This window comes from Bos grunniens, chromosome 19 (genome assembly GCF_055505025.1).
Source record: "Bos grunniens cultivar Pamir isolate PY7600 chromosome 19, Bosgru_T2T1.0, whole genome shotgun sequence".
NCBI classification, from domain to species: Eukaryota; Metazoa; Chordata; class Mammalia; order Artiodactyla; family Bovidae; genus Bos; species Bos grunniens.
This window is the reverse complement of record NC_141183.1, coordinates 11,907,224-11,925,091: the sequence shown is the minus strand read 5'-3', so window position 1 is coordinate 11,925,091 and position 17,868 is coordinate 11,907,224. Positions and strand designations below refer to the sequence as shown.

The 17,868-nt window shown below is 62.6% G+C and overlaps 1 protein-coding gene across 4 annotated transcripts; it reads left to right on the top strand.

The window, feature by feature from the left end:
- The first annotated feature begins 1,206 nt into the window (after nt 1–1,206).
- On the top strand, nt 1,207–17,459 carry CEP131 (centrosomal protein 131). 4 transcript variants are annotated; one of them, XM_086355305.1, is made up of 26 exons: nt 1,207–1,435; nt 3,875–4,063; nt 4,816–4,925; nt 5,376–5,490; nt 5,789–5,916; nt 6,137–6,253; nt 6,728–6,883; nt 8,131–8,248; nt 8,603–8,719; nt 8,920–9,070; nt 9,590–9,684; nt 10,132–10,314; nt 10,681–10,857; nt 10,936–11,061; nt 11,171–11,296; nt 12,352–12,468; nt 12,896–12,998; nt 13,699–13,900; nt 14,244–14,351; nt 14,438–14,555; nt 14,856–14,930; nt 15,784–15,926; nt 16,006–16,183; nt 16,271–16,467; nt 17,168–17,228; nt 17,307–17,459. In XM_086355305.1, the coding sequence occupies exons 2-26, from the start codon at nt 3,890–3,892 to the stop codon at nt 17,379–17,381; spliced, it is 3,270 nt and encodes a 1,089-aa protein (XP_086211431.1). In that variant the 5' UTR covers nt 1,207–1,435; nt 3,875–3,889; the 3' UTR covers nt 17,382–17,459. The 4 variants fall into 4 exon arrangements, with proteins under 4 accessions (XP_086211431.1, XP_086211430.1, XP_086211434.1 ...); XM_086355304.1 differs by having other exon boundaries at nt 1,207–1,565; XM_086355308.1 differs by lacking the exon at nt 8,603–8,719.
- The last annotated feature ends 409 nt before the right edge of the window (nt 17,460–17,868 follow it).

The following is a 17,868-nucleotide window of genomic DNA, read 5'->3' as shown; positions in this document are numbered from 1 at the left end:
ATTGATGCTTTTGAACTGTGGTGTTGGAGAAGGCTCTTGAGAGTCCCTTGGACTGCAAGGAGATCCAACCAGTCCATTCTGAAGGAGATCAGCCCTGGGATTTCTTTGGAAGGAATGATCCTAAAGCTGAAACTCCAGTACTTTGGCCACCTCATGCTAAGAGTTGACTCATTGGAAAAGACTCTGATGCTGGGAGGGATTGGGGGCAGGAGGAAAAGGGGACGACAGAGGATGAGATGGCTGGATGGCATCACTGACTCGATGGACGTGAGTCTGAGTGAACTCCAGCAGTTGGTGATGGACAGGGAGGCCTCGCGTGCTGCGATTCATGGGGTCGCAAAGAGTCGGACACGACTGAGCGACTGAACTAAACTGAACTGCCAGTGGGGACAGTGGTCTGGACGTGAGAAATGATAGGAAACAACCTCCAGGCGGTGGGAGGGCGGGCGGTGGGGAGTGGAGGTGGGGGATTAAAACTTCGGAGAAGGAGGCCAAAAAAAAAAAAAAAAAGGCGGTGGGGGGGAGGATGGCATTGTCAAGACAGGAAAAGAACAGAAAAAAAAAAAAAAAAAAGGACAACGCCGCCACCGCGCGGTCTTGGGTGTAAGGAGGGGACCCGGCATTAAGGGTGAGGGTAGGTGTCAGGGTCGCCCGAGGAAGGGCCCCTATTGACAGGCGGGCCTTCCTGGGACTCGCGGGTCCAGAACCCAAAACGGAGCTTTCAGAGGGTAACTGGACCCAGGTGTCCAGACGAGTCTGGGCAAGGAGGGAGCTCGGGTACCGCGCGAGAGCCCAGGGACCGCGTGGGATCCGCGGGACGGCATGGGAGCTAGGGGGACGACGCGGCCTGGGACTGAGTGGGAGCACGGAAGGCTGGCTGGGCCCACGGTAAGAAGAAGCGCGGAGCTACCCTGCGCGCTCCACGGCCCTCCCCACGCGCCGTCCCTTTCTCCTCGTCGCCCACCCCTTCTCAGAGGCTCCGCCTAGGGCCCGCCCCATCGCAGCCAAGGCCCCGCCTCCCGCGGCCATATCCAATCGGCAGCCCGCCGCCACCACAGGCACCACCCCAGGTCCCTGCGGCTCCTCCCACGGTTGAACTTCTCGAAGGACAGCCGAGCCACCCAATGAACTCCCGGAACGTCCGGAGTGGGCGGCCGGAGAGCCAATCCAGAAGGGGCGCGGGCAGGAAAGGCGGGCCTCCGTGACGGACGGGGAGGAGGTTCTAGGCTGTTTGGTTGCTAGCTGCCGCTGCTCGCCCGACCGCTTCATTGTCACCGGGCCTCGTAGTCAGCGCCGGGACCTGGGGGCGCGAGGGCGCGAGGTCCCGAGGTCGTCGGCCCGAAGCCTAGGCTCCCCGTGTCTCCACTTGGAGGGCCCCGCGCATCCCTCGCCGTTCGGTCCTACAGGCCCCGAGTTCCAGGCCCGACTCACGCAGGTGAGAGGGTCCCTGTGCAATTGGGGTGGCCCCCGCAGGTGAAGAATCTCCAGGACCGGCGCACAAGGGCTGGCCCACACAGATGAGGGGATCCTGGCCCGCGCAGGGAGGGGCATCCCGGGCTGTGCAGGTGAGGTGGAACGTGCCGGTGAGTGGGCCTCGTGCCAGTGAGAGGGGGCTCGTGCCAGTGAGGGCGTCCCCGCGCCGGTGAGGTGGTCCTGGGCCCGCCTAGGTGGGGAGGCCAGCGCAGGTGAGGGGGCCTGGCACTCACACAGGTGAAGAGGTCCATGCAGGTGAGGTGGGTTCTCGTGCAGTTTAGGGTACCCAGACGAAGGGGAAGATGCAAGTAAGAGCCCCTCAGCACCCCCACACAGGTGAGGAGGGGCTCATGCCCCAGGGCCCGTGAGCTCCTACCGCTTTCCTGGGAGGATGATCTCCCTGCCTTGAGCCAAACCCCAGGGACATGGGGAGCTGCCTGCAGGGAAACTTCCCGGGGTTCTGGGACAGCTCATCCTGAGAGGTCCAGGTGGAGGCTCTGGACACCACCTTCAGATCCTGGGAGGGACACCTCTGTATGCAAGATGAGGTCTAGTCTGGAGGGTTCCATGGAGAGGTTTTGTTTACCATCCCAGAGCCCCCCACACTCCTTGCTGCTCAAGGGTGCCAGCCCCTCGAGTGGGCCCAGTTAGGCTGGGTGTGGCTGGTGCCTGGAAGAGAGGAGGGTGTTAAATTTCACTCACACTACCGGAAACACATACCCAAAGACACTGGCCTAGTGAGTGGCAGGGACAGCCTCTGCCTTCACTCTGGAGAGTAGGGGCCAAAGCCTCTGCTGTGGGTGTTGGGGCTGAAGGAGGCTGCAGTGCTGAACCTGGGTGATGATGGTGTGTGCCCGCTGGCCCACCAGAGTCCTCTATGCCATGGAGGGCCATGCTCATTCCTTTCTGGTCCCTCCTGGTGCCAGCTCATCCCCTCTGGTTACCTGAGCACGTGCCACATGCCAGATTCTGGGGTTGCAGGGTCCCCACTCTCGTGGACCTTACATTCTTACGAGGGCATCCGGCAGTGCACAGACCAACCTGTGTGGGCAGGTGGCCAAGGGAGACAAGGGAAGCAGGATGTTGGAGTGAGGAGTGACAGGGACGGGCAGTCCTCTGAGTTGGGGGGGCAGGGGCGCCTCAGGATATCCCAGGGAAGGGTCTCAAGCAGATCGAAGGAGGGAAAGGGAGGCAGTGAGGAGGTCACAGAGAACAGGGTCAGGTCTTAGAGGCGTTGTTCTCAGTCCGGGTCTGGTGACTTTATTCCTCCTGCCTGAGTGTCCTCCCGCCCTGATCTGAGACCCGGTTCAGAAAGATCAGCTAAGGATGCCTTGTGGGGAGAGGCTAGGCTGGTCAGGCAGGGCCAGAGGAGGGGTTGCCGTAGTTTTTCAGTCTGAGGAGATGGGGGCTCAGGCGGGGTTGTGGAGGGAAGGGACTGACGGGAAAGGGGCACCGGCTAGGTGCCTGAGGGGGTGGGGGCGGAGGTGAGAGGCGGAAGAGGTCAGGATGACACTTGAATCTTTGGTCTGAGCCAGTTTCAGAAAACACCCACTGGGGAGGGGCAGCTGGAGGTGGCAGTCAGGAGTCTGTTTGGGTCTGAGGTACCATGTACTCCATGGTCAGCTAAGCTGGGAACTAGGGGATAAGGGGGTGGTGAGAGGTATGCCTGTGGGAACCGGCCATGCAGAGATGGTGTTTGACTCCAGGAGGCCAGAGGCTGTCCCCTAGGATAGAGGGAAGAGGCCCAGGGTTGAGCAGTCGGATGGGAAGGGCCAGCAATGTACAGTGAAAGTGCCACCCTAGGAGGGAAGGAGGGGAACCTCAACACGAGAGTAGATGCTGCCTCCCAGGAGCTCGTGGGTATTCTGGATGGTTCTAAGGAGACAGAGGGAGAGTTCCATGGCCTGATAAGTTTAGGGGCTTTAACAAATCCCAGTTTGAATATCGCCCGTGGGGTGCTCACCACAGGCCAGCCTCATGGCCACCTTGTCTGAACCTCATGATACCCTGTGAGGAGGCACTTTTGAAGGCCCATTTTATAGATGAGGAATACAGGGCCCAGGCAGGTAGAGTACCTGTCGTGGGATGAGGGCTCATACCTATGACTTTCAGCAGCCCAGGGTCACCCCCTGCAGTGCCCTTCCTGGGAGGGTCATCTTGACCCCAGGAAACCTCCTTTTGCTGTTAACGCTCAGTGTCCTGCTCTGCCACTTGCTTCTGCTCCTGATAAGGAGACAGCCACCGAGCAACAAGGGTCCTGGGCACGGCAGGCCTCTGGGGAGCTGAGCGGCACGCAGACTCGGACCCTCAGCCCTAGGCCCTTGCGGCCGAGCTGGAGAGGGCGTGCACACCACCTGGTCCCTCGGAGGACGCCTGCTCACCGCCCTTATTCTCTTCTCAGGGCCACCTGTCCACCATGAAAGGCTCCAGGGCCCTCAGTGGCCCCGAGGGCAGCCTGGAAGGTGTGGACTTGAGTCTGACAGGCCTCCCTCCACCCATGAACCGGCGCCCCAATAGTGCTTCCGCCACCAAGCCCATCACCCGCTCCATCTCCGTGGTCACGGGCAATGAGCCAAGGAGGAAGCTGTTGGTAAGTATTAGAGCTGGGTATCAGGTCTGGAGGCTATTCAGGGCCCCCTGTCTTGGGGTGGCGTCTGACTCCTGGGTAAGCTGCACACCTCAGCAGGCACCTTCATGTCCATTATCCCATTATCCCTGGGGCTATCCGGGGGCAGGAAGGACTCTGGCTCATAGACTAGGGAGCTGACTCACCAAGAGGTCGCTGCTAGGGTCACCTGGCCCCACATAGAGCCTAGATCCTGCCAGCACCAAGTCCTCCATCCCTCCTGTTCCAGTGTGTGATTCCTCTGTGAGGTTGATGTGTGGGAAAGGAGGAGCTCCTGGTGGCCTTGGACATACCGTGCAGGGCAGGCAGTCGGTGGCAGGTGGTAGCCGGACGGCAGCAGGAACTCTGGGACGAGAGCTGCCATGGGGAGTGGACGGCCAGGCTCATTGGTGAGAAGGTGATGAGGAGGAGGGCAGCCTTTGCTGCGGTGCCTGGGCAGGCGTCACATGCCTCCCCTTGGACCTTCCACCTGCCAGGGGTGAGGCGCTCCCATTTCACATGAGAGGCCGGGGACCTGCCCCGCCTCAGCTGGACAAACCCAGGGCCCCCACGGTGTTCCCCCTCCCACCTGTCACCTGTTCCCCCTGCTCACCTGTCTACATGTGACCCAGGAGAGCCTCTCACTCAATCTGGGTCCAAGCCTGGCCTGGCCCTGAGTGGACTCACAAGGTCTGAAACCTCAGCCACACGGTCAGTTGCTTCCCTCCTTTTTGCAGGAGAACCCAGGGCCCGGAGGCTCCCGGGCCATTAACAACCTTCGCAGATCTAACAGTGCCACGCAGGTCAACCAGCCACAAGCCAACCAGGCATGGCCCAGCCCCCTCAGGTAACCTCTGACCCCCCAGGTACTCCCGTCCTGCTCTCCTGCCTCAGTTGGTCCTTCTCCCAGCCTCACCGGCATGAGCGCTGGCTGGACAGGGGCCCAGCACTGGGCAAGGCAGGCAGGATGAGTCTTGGCCTGTCATTTCCCGCGCAGAGATGTGAATCTCAAGGCTGCCCCCCCCACCACCCACCTGCTCCTCTCCCTTGTCTTTGTTGCGCTTTCCCTGGGGCTGTCATGGTGGCCACAGGACAGGGTGCGAGCGTCTCTTCCAGGAGTGGTTGTCAGAGCGGGGCTGAGAAGTGATATTTCATGCCACAAGCTTGGGAGTAGGAGATCCCATCAGTGACCTGGCCCCTCCTGTCCCCTTGTAAGATGAGTTCCCATCTGGATTCCTGGAGCCGGGCTTCCCAGGCCCTGTGACTGACCTTGCTTGCCATCCTCTCTGTGACTCAGGCCGGCAGAGCCCCCAGACTTCCTGACTCTCTTCGAGGGCAGCCCCAGTGGGAGAAAAAGGCCAGCCAGTCTGAGCAAAGCCTCCAGTGAGAAGGGAGCCACGTGGAATGTGCTGGTGAGGCTGCAGCTGAGCTGAGTCGACAGGCCGTCAGGCTGTTTCATTGGGGCTGACGCCTGGTTCTGACTTTGTTCTCACTGCCCTGCAGGACGGGCTGGTGGGGGGCAGGGGGCATCAGTGTTAGTTAGCCAGCTTTGACCACAGTGGTCAGTGTGAGGAGGAGCAAAGACCGTCCCAGCCTCTGGGTCATCTCACAACTCCCCATGTGTGGGTGAGGCGGTGGGGGCAGGGCAGGGGCCCCGCGTCAGAGGGGCGTGCAGCGGGGTGATGGACTGTTGCCTGTGTGCACCGACAGGATGACCGGCCCAGGGCCTTTACCTTGCCATCCGATGCCCAGAGTCCTGGAGCCCTTGACGTGCCAGTGGGCCCGAGGAGAAGAGAGTGCACGGTGCCCTTGGCCCCCAACTTCACCGCCAACAACAGGTACATTGGCTGCACCCTCACACCCTGGGTTCCACTTGGCCGAACAGCCTGATGGAGCTTCCCTGGGTCCTGCGAAGTGCCCCACCTTTGGGCATGGTGGCCGTGGAGGGGGCCCGGCAGGGACACTGGGACAGTGCCACAGTGAGCCCTGGCACCACCTGCGTGAATCGGGGGTCCTTTCCGAGCCTGAAGCCACCCCCACCCCCATCTCTCCCGGCAGGAGCAACAAGGGTGCCGTGGGCAACTGCGTCACCACCATGGTGCACAACCACTACACCCCCTCAGAAAGGGCGCCGCCGCCCCCCAAGAGCTCCAACCGCACGGCTCCCTCCCTCAAGTAAGGCCCTGGCTGCACAGGCAAGCCCAGGCTCATCTTGATCTGGGGTTCCACTGAGCAAACCACAGCTGCCCCCCACGTCCCCTGTCCCCATCTGAGACCAAAGCCAAGGGGGACCTTGAGCAGGCTGAGCAGAGCAGCCCCACCGCCGGTCCCTCACCCTCATGTCCAGTGCATAGCATGCTCAGGTCAGGGACGGCCTATGGGTGTCGAGTCACCATCCGGCTCTGGGATCCTGCTGTTTTAAGTGTGGAGCCCTTTAACCCTGGGTGCCACCAGATGGGCCCTGGTGGGGGAGTAGTGACCCTGAGGATGACCAGCATGTCAGAACAGGACCTCACCTGCTCCTGGGGTCCTCAGGCCCTGGGACAAGGCTAAGGCGGCTCCCCGAGCCACAGACAGAGCTGTCCCCTGGGAGCCGGGAGAGGGGGCCGTGTTAGGCGGCCGTGAATCTTTCTCCCTCCTCCCGGTCAGCAACATCGTCAAGGCAGCCACGGATGAGGGCGAGGGCAGCAGCCTCGGGAAGCCGCAGAAGAATGTGGCCCGCAGCAACCACGTGGTCCAGAATAACTCGGGGGGTACCACCGGCCTGCTCAGACGGAAGGAGGTGACCGAGGAGGAGGCTGAGAGGTGACCACCCCTGGGGCTGGGAGGAGGCCTGAGGTGCCAGGGAGAGAAATGTCCACTCAAGAATTGTTTTAAGATGATGCAGGCTGAAAAGACCACACGTTGTACAGTTCTCTTTATACAAAGCATCAACAAAAGCAGATCTGCAGAATCAAAAAGTAGAGCACTGGCTGGCTGGGGCCAGAGGAGCGCAGAGGGGGTCTTTTAGGATCAGTGGAAACATTCTAGAACTGGATCATGCCAGTGGTCATAGAGCTCTCTAAATTTACTAAAAATCATTGAATGGTATATTCCAAATGGGTAAGTTTTATAAGTATGTAATCACTTCAGTAAACTGCCAAGTAAAAAAACATTAAACAGAAGGAAGATAAAAAACTGCAAAGGTCAGAACACTGATGGGGCTGCTCCTGAAATCTGGCCCCTGGAGAGGGCGGGATGTGGGCGCAGTGGGATCTTCTGCTGTGGCTGCAGGTCTGTGACATGCTTGGTCAGAGCCTGGGCTCTGAGAGCCTCACCTGGCTGAGCAGTCATCACGGCTGTCCCAACAGAGCTCAGAACCAGGCCCTGGAAATGGGTGAGCGGGAGGAGCTGGGCAAGGCCCGGGTGTCCCCACTGGGACACCCCTCTGGGTGCATGTCCCATGGCCGGTGACCGCTCACATCCTGTAGGGTCCATTAGCGCCTCTGCCAAGTGAATCGACAAGGGGTCCCGAGAGCCCAGATGAAGGTTTTGGGTTTAACCTGCTTTACTGAGTAAAATGTACACGCAACAGGGTGCCCCTCTTAGGGCGCAAGTTTATGAACTCAACGCGTGTGTAGTCGGAACAACATCACCCCCTACCCCAGGATCCCCTCACGCACCCTCCCCCAGCCCCTCCTGGCCAAGACCCTGGCCACACCAGCCTGTCCCCTCTAGTTTGCTTTCCCCGGTGGGCCATGCCTGGAGCCCCAGCCTGTGACCCCCGTGCTCAGCCTGCAGGGCCTCTGACTTGTTACTCTTTGTCTCTGAGCAGTGTCATCATCAGGAGCACACAGCGTTCGCCCACAGGTGGTGGTGGGCCTCTGGGTTCCTTTCGGTTTCTATTGATCATGAATAGTCTGTGGGGATGAGCTTTTCCATTTCCCCGGGGAACGCTGGCACTTGAAGAAGGGCCGTGTGCACCGCCGCTTCTCTGCCCGCTGGGCCTCCTGGAGACCCAGGGAGGGAGGCTGTGACTCAGCTGCCTCCATCGTGACCCCGCTCTCTGGCAGGTTCATCCACCAGGTGAACCAGGCCGCTGTCACCATCCAGCGTTGGTACCGACACCAGGTGCAGCGGCGCCGAGCCGGAGCTGCCCGCCTGGAGCGCCTGCTGGCGTCCAAGCGAGAGGTCAGTGTGGGTGTGTGAGCCACACCCTGAGGGGTGGGCGTGAATCCCAGGGGTCCTGCTGTGTACGGCAGGGTTTCTGACCAGTGGGCTTGAACCTGGAATTGCCCCATGAGTCCACTTCATCTAGGGGGTCAGCTTCCTCCCTCCCGAATTGCTCGGTCACAGGACCTGGGTGCCGGGTCACCCCTGCTGAAACGTGGGGTGGGTTTCTAGCTGGGAGGCAAAGCCATTTCCCATCTGCAGGAGCCGCTGACCACCTGAGAGAGGGGGGCTTGTCCTCTGTGGGGCAGGGAAATGGCAGGATGGGGCCACCCCATCTCTCCAGTCAAACCCACTGTGGCTTGGCTTCTGCAGGGGCAGCGGCAGCGGCTGGGAGAGGGGTCCCTCCTGGACCAACACCAACAGAAAGAGGCAGCTAGGAGGAAGGCCAGGGAGGAGAAGGCGCGCCAGGCCCGGAGGGCAGCCATCCAAGTGAGGGGGTGGCCTGAGCCACGTGGGGAGCCTGGCACTGAGGGAGGACCCTCTGTGCCAAGACCACTTGTGCTCCTGGGGACCCTGCTGCCCCTTTCCCCCAGACGCTGGGCACGGGGCCTTGGGCAGTGTGATTCGAGGAGGATGAGGGCCGGCCCTCTCCCCTGGCCCCAGCTGCTCACAAGGGCTCCCCACGACAGGAACTGCAGCAGAAGCGAGCCCAGAAATCAGGCAATGCTGACCTTGGGCCACTGAAGGGGATGGGGGAGACAGAGAAGCCCCAGCCTACCCAGGAGCCAGCCATGAGGCCGGGGAGCACCACTCAGCAGACCCACAAGGCCAATAACACTGGTGAGCAGGGCTGAGAGCCCAGAGGCTGCCCTGCCACCCACCCACCACTGCCTCCGGCTCTGTGTGTGGTCACCCCGATATGGTGACTTCCCCTGGAGTTATCCCTAAAAGCAGATGCCTCCTGCCCAGACCTCCCCATCCTTCCCCATCCCTCTCCCTCAGGGAGGCTCCTGGCTAAGAAGGTACAGCCTTTGCCAATGTCTCCTGGTGCCCTATGCCACTGCCCCATTGGCAGCTTCCACTTATGAATGAGTCTGCTCTCAGCAGACACCAGGCCCTGCTTCTCCACTCCTGTCCCAGTTACTCTGGACTTGGACACAGGGTCCTTTCAGAGCAGCTGCACCAACTCTGTGACCTCTCACTCCAGAAGGTCAGGGCTCCCCAGTGTCCCCACTGCTCCATGAGGTCCACCGTGGCGTGTGCAGTCCCAGGCCTGCCTCCCCTGTGCCTGGCTTCTTCCCAAGGGCTCCTCCATGTCTGCAGCCCCCTGGTGGGCTGACACTGTGTTCTGTTGTGCAGGGGCCAGCTTCCACACCGCAGGCTTGGAGGATGCCGGCCAGCCTGCCCTCGGCTCGTCCCCAGAGCCCCGGCAGCTCTCAGAGGACAAGCCTCAGGTCTCAGCACAGCCTTTCCAACCCTGCCTGCCTGCCTTCGGCTCTGGGGTGCATCGGTGCCGGGGTGGTTGGCACCTACCCCTTCGCTGCCCCTCCCTGGCTGTGGGGTCACTCACACCAGGAAAGGCAACCCAGGATGGGTCTTGTCAATCCAGCAGAAGGCTGGGGTCTCAATGGTTGCTCTGGAATCTCTCTGGGTATTCATGGATGCTGGGGTGGCACCACTACAGGCCAATAGAAAAGAGCTGGAAGCTCAGGTTAGGCATTCGCCAAAGCCTCCAGCCTCTGGAGACCCCTCCCACCAAGCCACCCTTTTTGTTTTCCTGGAGGTGGGGCGGGGCGGGTCGAGTTTAGTCCACGTGGCTGGGCAGGCACGTGCTCATGTGGAGAAAGCTTCACCCTTCTGTTCTCTGGTGGTCTCTGCCTCTAATGGCCCATCTACTGCAGGATGCCAGCCTCCAGGACGTGCCTGGTGAGGGCCTGGAGGGCATGGGCAGAGCTGGGAGCAGGGCTAAGTCAAAGGCAACCCTGGACGAGCTGCTGGACACGCTGAAGCTGCTGGAGCAGGAACCTGAACCGCTGCCCTGCCCCCGGGCCTACCACAAGGACAAATATGCCTGGACCGACGAGGTGACCACGGGCCCTGGCACTGCCCATTCAGGTCCCAGGGGTGCTTTGGGGGCCAGGGCAGTCCGCCAGGCTCCTCTCTGCTCTAGTAAGGACCCTAACGAGGGCCAGATGGGACCTGATTGAATCTCCCCAGTTATCCCACGGCTCACTAAGGGTTAGGACCCTCAGAAGAACCCAGGAGTGGAGGTGGGGTGGGTACTGCCTCTCTGCCAGTGATACCCCCTGCCAGGGTCTGGGGAGCTTGAGAGGCCCTCCCTCCAGACCAGGCCTTCCTCTACCCCAGGGGACCCTGAGCAGCTTCTGGAAGGCCAACCCAGAGTCCTCAACTGTCCAAACGGCCCCTAACCCTGCACCCCTCCTACGCAGGAGGACGATGCCAGCTCCCTGACAGCGGACAACCTGGAGAAATTTGGGAAGCTGAGTGCAGCCGCTGGCCCCCCTGAGGATGGGACCCTGCTTTCAGAGGCCAAGCTGCAGAGCATCATGAACTTCCTGGACGAGATGGAGAAGTCTGGGCAGGGCCGGCCGGCCTCAGCCCCTCAGGTGTGGAAGGGGTCTCCAGGGGGGACAGCAGGTCATTAGCGGGTGACCATGGCCTGCCTGACACAGCCACGTTCGCAGGGGCCCATACCGGAGGAGGGGCTGGGGCGCCTGGAGCCTGCGTCCGAGGTCAGCACATCAGTGATGCGACTGCAGCTGGAGGTGGAGGAGAAGAAGCAGGCGATGGTGCTGCTGCAGAGGGCGCTGGTAACGTCCCCATCAGCACTGCATCTGTCCCCAGGGCCCCAGCTGGAGCAAGCCCCTGGCCTGACCCTTGAGAGCCTCGCTTCCGTCTCTTCTCCCACACCCGCTACAGGCACAGCAGCGAGACCTCACCTTCCGGCGGGTCAAAGAGACGGAGAGGGAGCTGGGCCGGCAGCTGCGGCAGCAGAAGGAGCACTACGAGGCCACCATACGGCGGCACCTGTCCTTCATCGACCAGGTGGCGCTGCCTGGACGCGGGGCTCGGCACGGGTCAGGAGGACGGGACTGGGTTCCAGACCAGCTTGGGCTTGGTGGAAATTTCTGGACCCATAGGCCTCCCCTGTGGGCCTCCTTCTCTCTCTGTAGAAACAGACAGCAGCTCCCTCTGTGGAGACCAGGGCTGGTCCAACACACACCAGCCCCACGGTGCTGCCCCCCCGCCCCGCCCGCCATGATGCTCCCCACGGCCATAACCCTCCCCCGACCCATGGCCATGCTCCTCGACCCAGCATGGTGGGCAGGCAGCAGGAGCAGGTGGGCAGAGAACGTCCAAGGTGGGGTCCAGCCCTGCGGGGTCAGTCAGGACCAGTTGGTCCTCTGGGGGCCTGGGGACACACCCAGCAGGACAGACTCTGAACTTTCCTGTGCACGTGGACTCTCCTGGGGAGCCCACCCCTGGTCTGCGGGGGCTGGCGGGGCAGCCAGAGCTCCCCTGACAGGGTGGTGGAAGCTTCACGCCCACTCTGTGCTCAGCTGAGCTCCCGTTGGGTCCTTTTCTGAGGAAAACTCTGTGTGAGGGGTCTGTGGAGAGAAGACAGAGCCCAGAGGAACCAAGTGGCCTCCGGTGACCATTAGCTACACTCTGCTTGGCGGCCATAGGTGTCTGCAAATGAGGGGTCTGCCTGGAGTCCTCCACGAGGCTGGGTGCTGTCCTGGGGGCTTCGTGGAGACACCTTGGCAGGCAGTGGGCAGGCCCTTCTCCACAGGCCAGGTGATGGGGTTGACAGAATGACCCCTGTTCCAGGAAGCTCCTGGTGTGGCCACAGTCGGGGCCTTGTAGCCAAGGCCACTGGCACTATCCGAGCGCTGCTGACACCAGCCAGGTCCCAGAGGGATCGAGGCTTGGGCAGCTGTCGCCCTTGTCCACGTGTGTGCTCCCCAGGACTCAGGGTCCTCCCTCAGACCAGGGGGCAAAGCAAGGCTCAGGATTTGGTGTGCGGGCCTCCTGGGTGAGGGGAGGCTGGGCCTCCCGGCCTCACAGGGCAGCAGCCTCACCTCCACCCCTCGTTGCAGCTGATCGAAGACAAGAAGGCTCTGGGCGAGAAGTGCGAGGCCCTGGTGGCTGAGCTGAAGCTGGGGGACCAGAGGCGCAAGGACAGGGAGGCCCAGCTGCAGGAGCAGCATGAGCTGGTGAGCCCTTTGCCCTCCCACCACCTGGCCCAGGCCTGGAGGCACTGTGGGAGGGACCCCAGGACAGGCGGCCCCCGGCACCTCATTCCTTGGCCTCCGAGCTGCTTTCCCAAAGCTTGGCAAGTGGCTGACCCTGGGGTGGGGGCCGAGGGACTTTGGAGACTGCTCCTGTGTCACAGGTAAGGAGGTGTAGTTCAGAGGAGGTGACCGGGGACCTACCACAGCACTGGTCTTTGGTCAGAGGGACCCCGCTAACTCCTCCCAGCTTTCATCAGACAAGGACTGCGGTCCCTGGTGCGTCCTGCTTTGTCCAGGGTCACTGTTGAAAGGCTGCCTCCTGAAACCCACGGGCAGCCAGGAACAGGGTGTCTTTGCATCCTCCCGCTTCCTACAGCTCCTCTGTTGACTCCTGTTTCCTTGTTGATAGGAGATTAAGAAACTCAAAGAACTCATGAGCGCCACGGAGAAAGTCCGCAGAGAGAAGTGGATCAATGAGAAAACCCGGAAGATCAAGGAGATCACGGTCAAAGGTAGGGGCCGTCGTGCTGGGAGCCACCACGTGGGCAGGACAGTCATGGGGGTCTCGAGTAAGGACAGTAGTTCCAGTCGCACGTGTGGCACAGAACTTCCTAGGAAGCAGTGAGACCCAGGGATGGGCCTCACTGGTTCGAGGCTGGGAGGAGCAGGGGAGGCTGGTGGCACACGAGCTTGGCCACAGACCAGCGTCCTGACACAGGGCCCCGTCCAGGTTGGGGGCCTGGGCTTCCTTTGATGGGTCTTCTTGCCTCCTCCAGCTTCCAGGGGAGTGAGTGGGGTGGGGTGGGGTGGGGGGAGTGGTCTTGGTTGGGGGAGGATGGCTGCTCGTCTCCCACTCATAGAACCCTCTAAGGACTGGTGGGACAGCCCCAACTGTGCCTGCCCACCCCTGGCCCTCCTGCCCAGGACGCCCTCCTCTGCAGTGACCCCTTCTTCCAGGGAGACTCTGCAGGCCAGAGCACCAAGGGGGGAGCCTCAGTGCGGTGGGCGGGGAGTGGCGCTATGGGCACTGGTGGGCTCAGCTATGCTTCAGGCTGGAGCCCCTGGAGGGGGTCTCCTGGCTGGTCCGCAGCCCTGGTGTCCCAGTGGGCAGAGGTCAGTGGTCCCACACAGTTCAGGTGGGCGTGGGGCAGGGCCCCTGCAGTGCAGTGGTGGACAGAGGTCCCGCAGCATAGTACTCCCCCCAACCCGCAGGCCTGGAGCCTGAGATCCAGAAGCTGATCGCAAAGCACAAGCAGGAGGTAAAGAAGCTCAAGGGTCTGCATGCGACAGAGCTGCTGCAGGCAGAGGAGCGCGCGGCGCAGCACTACGGCCGGCAGGCGGAGGAGCTCCGCGAGCACCTGGAGCGGGAGAAGGAGGCGCTGGGCCGGCAGGAGTGGGAGCGAGCCCAGCAGCGGTGGGGGTCCCGGGGACACTGATGGGGGAACGAGGCCTGGTGTGTGCACAGACTCCCAGAGTGAACAGTACCTGCTCCCTGGCAGCCTCCCTTCAGGGTCAGAGAAATCTGGGGCGGGGGGCGGGGCGGTTAGTGCAGGACACCGAGGGGCAGGACAGCTGTAACTGTACTGGGCAGTTCAGTTCCTAGGATGCGCTCTGGGGGGCGGCTGGGATAGACGGCGCGGGGACCACTGCTGGGTTCTGAGCTTGTCCTGGCTGCGCCTGCCCTGGGCCCCTATGGTGTGAGGTGCTCCTGTGTCCGCCCCACCCCCCACCCCTGCCAATGAGTCCTGTGTCCACAGCTTCGAGCAGCACCTGGAGCAGGAGCAGCGGGCCCTGCAGCAGCAGCGGCGGCGGCTCTACAACGAGGTTGCGGAGGAGAAGGAGCGGCTGGGCCAGCAGGCCGCCAGGTACTGGGGGCGGGGCCTAGCCCTGCCCATCCCTGCCCTGCCCAGCCTCATCTAGCCTCCCAGGACTGACCCCTGCTCACCTGCAGGCAGCGGGCAGAGCTGGATGAGCTGAGGCGGCAGCTAGAGGAGAGCAGCTCGGCGGGGGGCCGGGCCCTGAGGGCCGAGTTTGAGAAGGGGAAAGAGGAGCAGGAGCGCAGGCACCAGGTCAGCCCCGCCCCCGGCCCAGGCCCCGCCCCCAGCCCCTCCGCTTCCCTCTGGGCCTGCCTAGCAGGAAAGCACCCACCAGGGGTGGAGGAGGGCAACCGCCGGGACCAGCGTCCCACCTGCCACAGGGTAGCAGCTGCTTGAAGCACTGTGCCGAACCTGGTTTCACACTAGGAATCTCCCCAGCCAGCTCCCCACAAACCCTCAGCTTGACCTCAGGCCCATCCAGGCCCTGACAGACCCAGCTCTGGGTGGGGAGCGGCCAGGCAAGGCTGCTGTCACACTGTCGCCTGCCCCCAGATGGAACTGAAGGCCCTGAAGGACCAGCTGGAGGTGGAGAGACAGATGTGGGAAGCCAACTCCGCCAAGAAAGAGGTGGGGGCGGGTGAGGCCGGGACGGGCGGGGGCTTTCTTCCTCTCCCCTCCTGCCCAGACTCAAAGCAGGCCTGTAGGCCCTACATCGGTGGCCTCCCCTTGGGCGGGTATGGGTTCTGGCTGCCTGGGGTTGGCGGTGTGATTCTGGCCATAGTTGAGTGAACTTCTAGCTGGGCATGGGAGAGACTGGGGGGCTGGAGTGGACCCCAGAGGATGGTGGTGACTGTTCTGAAAGTTGACAGGCTGACCCACAACCAGTGTGAGGGGCCCACTTGAGAGCAGGTCTCCCGTTATTCTCTCATGCCAATGTCCAGATAGGCTGTGGCACCACGCTCTCCTGTCCTGAAAGGAGGTGGTGGTGGAGAGGAACACAGGGGCCACACGAGCCATCAGCTAGGGGACAAAGCCTGAGTGTGGCCCAGTGGCCACCCTGTCCCCTTCCCACAGCCACGCATGGAGGGGTCCTCATATCTGTGGGATACGTTCCCAGACTTGGCTGAGTCAGAGGGCGTGGTGTGTTCAGCTAGATGGGATTTCCAGGTTGCCTTCCAAGAGGCTGCCCCGTTGATGCTCTCATTCCCGGGTGGGGGCCCCTGGCCGTGTGGGTGCCCCACCCTGCCCTCAGCAGCCAGATGAGGTCCCTTCTTTTATCAGGATCAGTTTGGCAGAAGACACGGTCTCTGAATGGGAGAAGAACTAGGCTGTGCTGACAGTTCCCACTCAGGCCCCTGCTGGGTCCCGTGCTGGGTCCTGATGACAGGGCATGGCCCTCACCCCTGAGGACAGGTGAGGTCCTCAGCATCCTCCACCACCCTCAGCCAGCTCCCCCAGCCCCCATGTGCCTCCCCTGCAGGAAGCATGGTTGCTGAACCGAGAACGGGAGCTAAAGGAGGAGATCCGGAAAGGCCGGGACAAGGAGATTGAGCTGGTTATCCACCGGCTGGAGGCTGACATGACACAGGCCAGGGAGGAGAGTGAGCGGGCCGCGGAGAACCGGTGAGGCCCCAAGAAGCCCAGAGCAAGGCCCAGAGATGGGCCACAGGGCTGCCCCTGACCCAGCTTCTCCTGCCACCAGGGTCAAGCGCCTCCGGGATAAGTACGAGGCGGAGCTCTCGGAGCTGGAGCAGTCAGAGCGGAAGCTCCAGGAGCGGTGTGCGGAACTGAAGGGGCGCCTTGGGGAGGCCGAAGGGGAGAATGTGCGTCTGCAGGGCCTGGTGCGACAGAAGGAAAAGGAGCTGGCGGACGTGAAGGCGGTGAGCAGGTGGATCAGGCACCTGAGCCCTGGCCCCCAGCCCCCGCCATCCACTCACACTGTCCCTGTCGTCCCCCATGTCCCTCAGGTGAATGAGCAGCTGACTGGCGAGCGCAGCAGCCTCGCCCAGGTCCTTCGCCAGGAGTTCGCCGACCGGCTGGCGACATCCGAGGAGGAGAACCGGCAGACCAAGGCCGAGCTGGCTGAGCTGCGGGCCCGCCAGCGGCTGGAGCTGGAGCAGCTCACACGGGAGAAGCAAGCAGAGCTGGAGGAGGTTCATGGGAGGTGGGCTCCTGGGTTGACAGCGGTCCTGGGGAGCACAGGGCTGGGGAAGGCAGACAGGACCCTGTGGCTCCAAAGAGGATGCTGGGCCAAGGACAGTGAACGGCTGCGCTCCCTCCTTCCCACTGATGCGGAATGCGTCCATCAGCCGCAGCCAGGGGCTCCCTGCTTGAGGCTCGGTTGTCCTCTCTGTGTGATGCTGGCCCCAGGGCCTGGGAGGAAGCCAGCCATCCCAAACCAGGGCAGGTGTCCAGAGAGGAGCTCCCTGGCCCTTGGCCCCTTGGGACCGGGTGGAGTGGGTGCTGTGCAAATAGGCTGACCCCTCCTCCCCTCCCCACCAGCTATCCCTTAGTCCTTCCCAGGTCTCTGGCCTCTCACCCCTGCTCCGTGGGTGCTCTTTGAGGCAGGCATGTGGTGGAGGCTTCCTGGCCTCCTCTCAGCAGGGAGCCCTTCCCAAAGGGCGTGGCTTCACATGGGGTCAGCTGTGGGGTCACAGATCCTGTTGTCAGCTCCTCCAGGCCGCGCAGTGCCCAGTCAGCAGGACTGGGATGGGCTGGGCCGGACAATAGCTCCTCCTGCTCTTTGGTGGGAGTGGGGCGGGGGTGGAGATCTCCCACCACCCACCCTGGCGCGCTCAGCTACAGGCTGGCCTGGGGGTCTGGCTCGGCCACTGCACTGAAGCACCCCGTGCACTCCCCCGCAGGGTGAAGATGGCCCTGGCAAAGAAGGAGGAGGCTGTGAGCAGCCTCCGGAAGCAGCACCAGGTGGGTGCCCACTGCTGGCCTGCCTGAGGGGTGGGGTGGGGTGGCCCTGGCCTGACCAGGGTGCACCGGGTGTTGTAGGCTGCGATGAAGCGGGCTGACCACCTGGAGGAGCTGCTGGAGCACTGCAGGCGGCCATTTCCGAGCGCCAAGTGACCACCGGCTGCCACAGGCTGCGGCTACCCTGCGGGACACTGAGGCTGTGTGGTAACAGTAAAGAGGTGTCTTTTAATACTTTGCGTGACCCTGACTCGTCTCTCCTGGTCTGGGGCCTGGGGTGGTGGGGATGGAGGCTTCTCGAGGCCAGGTGTGGGGTACCCAGCCCAGCTTTGCTCTCAATCTGTGCCCCCACCCCGACGTTTCCTGCCTAGCCCTGCAGTTCCCCAGCTTGGGCCCTAGACCCCAAGCAGAGGGAATGGCCCTCTGTTCCGGCCTGGGCCTGGACGAGCCCTGTGACACTTGTGCCCCCTTGCTGCACCCCCCCCACCCACAGGGAAGGCACTCTGAGCCTCCTCCCCAACCCTTGCACAGGCTGCTGTTCTTGCTTTCATGGCTAGAAAACCAGCCAGCCTCCCTGAGGCCCTGTCCTTCCTTCCCCCAGTCAGGACACTCCCTGGAGGTGTGACAGCCTGGAGCCCTGAAC

Bases quoted from the DNA above. Each gene is read 5' to 3' on its own strand.
- CEP131 (XM_086355304.1), top strand. From the start codon at position 1,518: ATGAGGGGATCCTGGCCCGCGCAGGGAGGGGCATCCCGGGCTGTGCAG. The intron at 4,064-4,815 runs GTAAGTATTAGA...TCCTTTTTGCAG, and splicing joins AGCCAAGGAGGAAGCTGTTG to GAGAACCCAGGGCCCGGAGG. The intron at 8,249-8,602 runs GTCAGTGTGGGT...TGGCTTCTGCAG, and splicing joins TGCTGGCGTCCAAGCGAGAG to GGGCAGCGGCAGCGGCTGGG.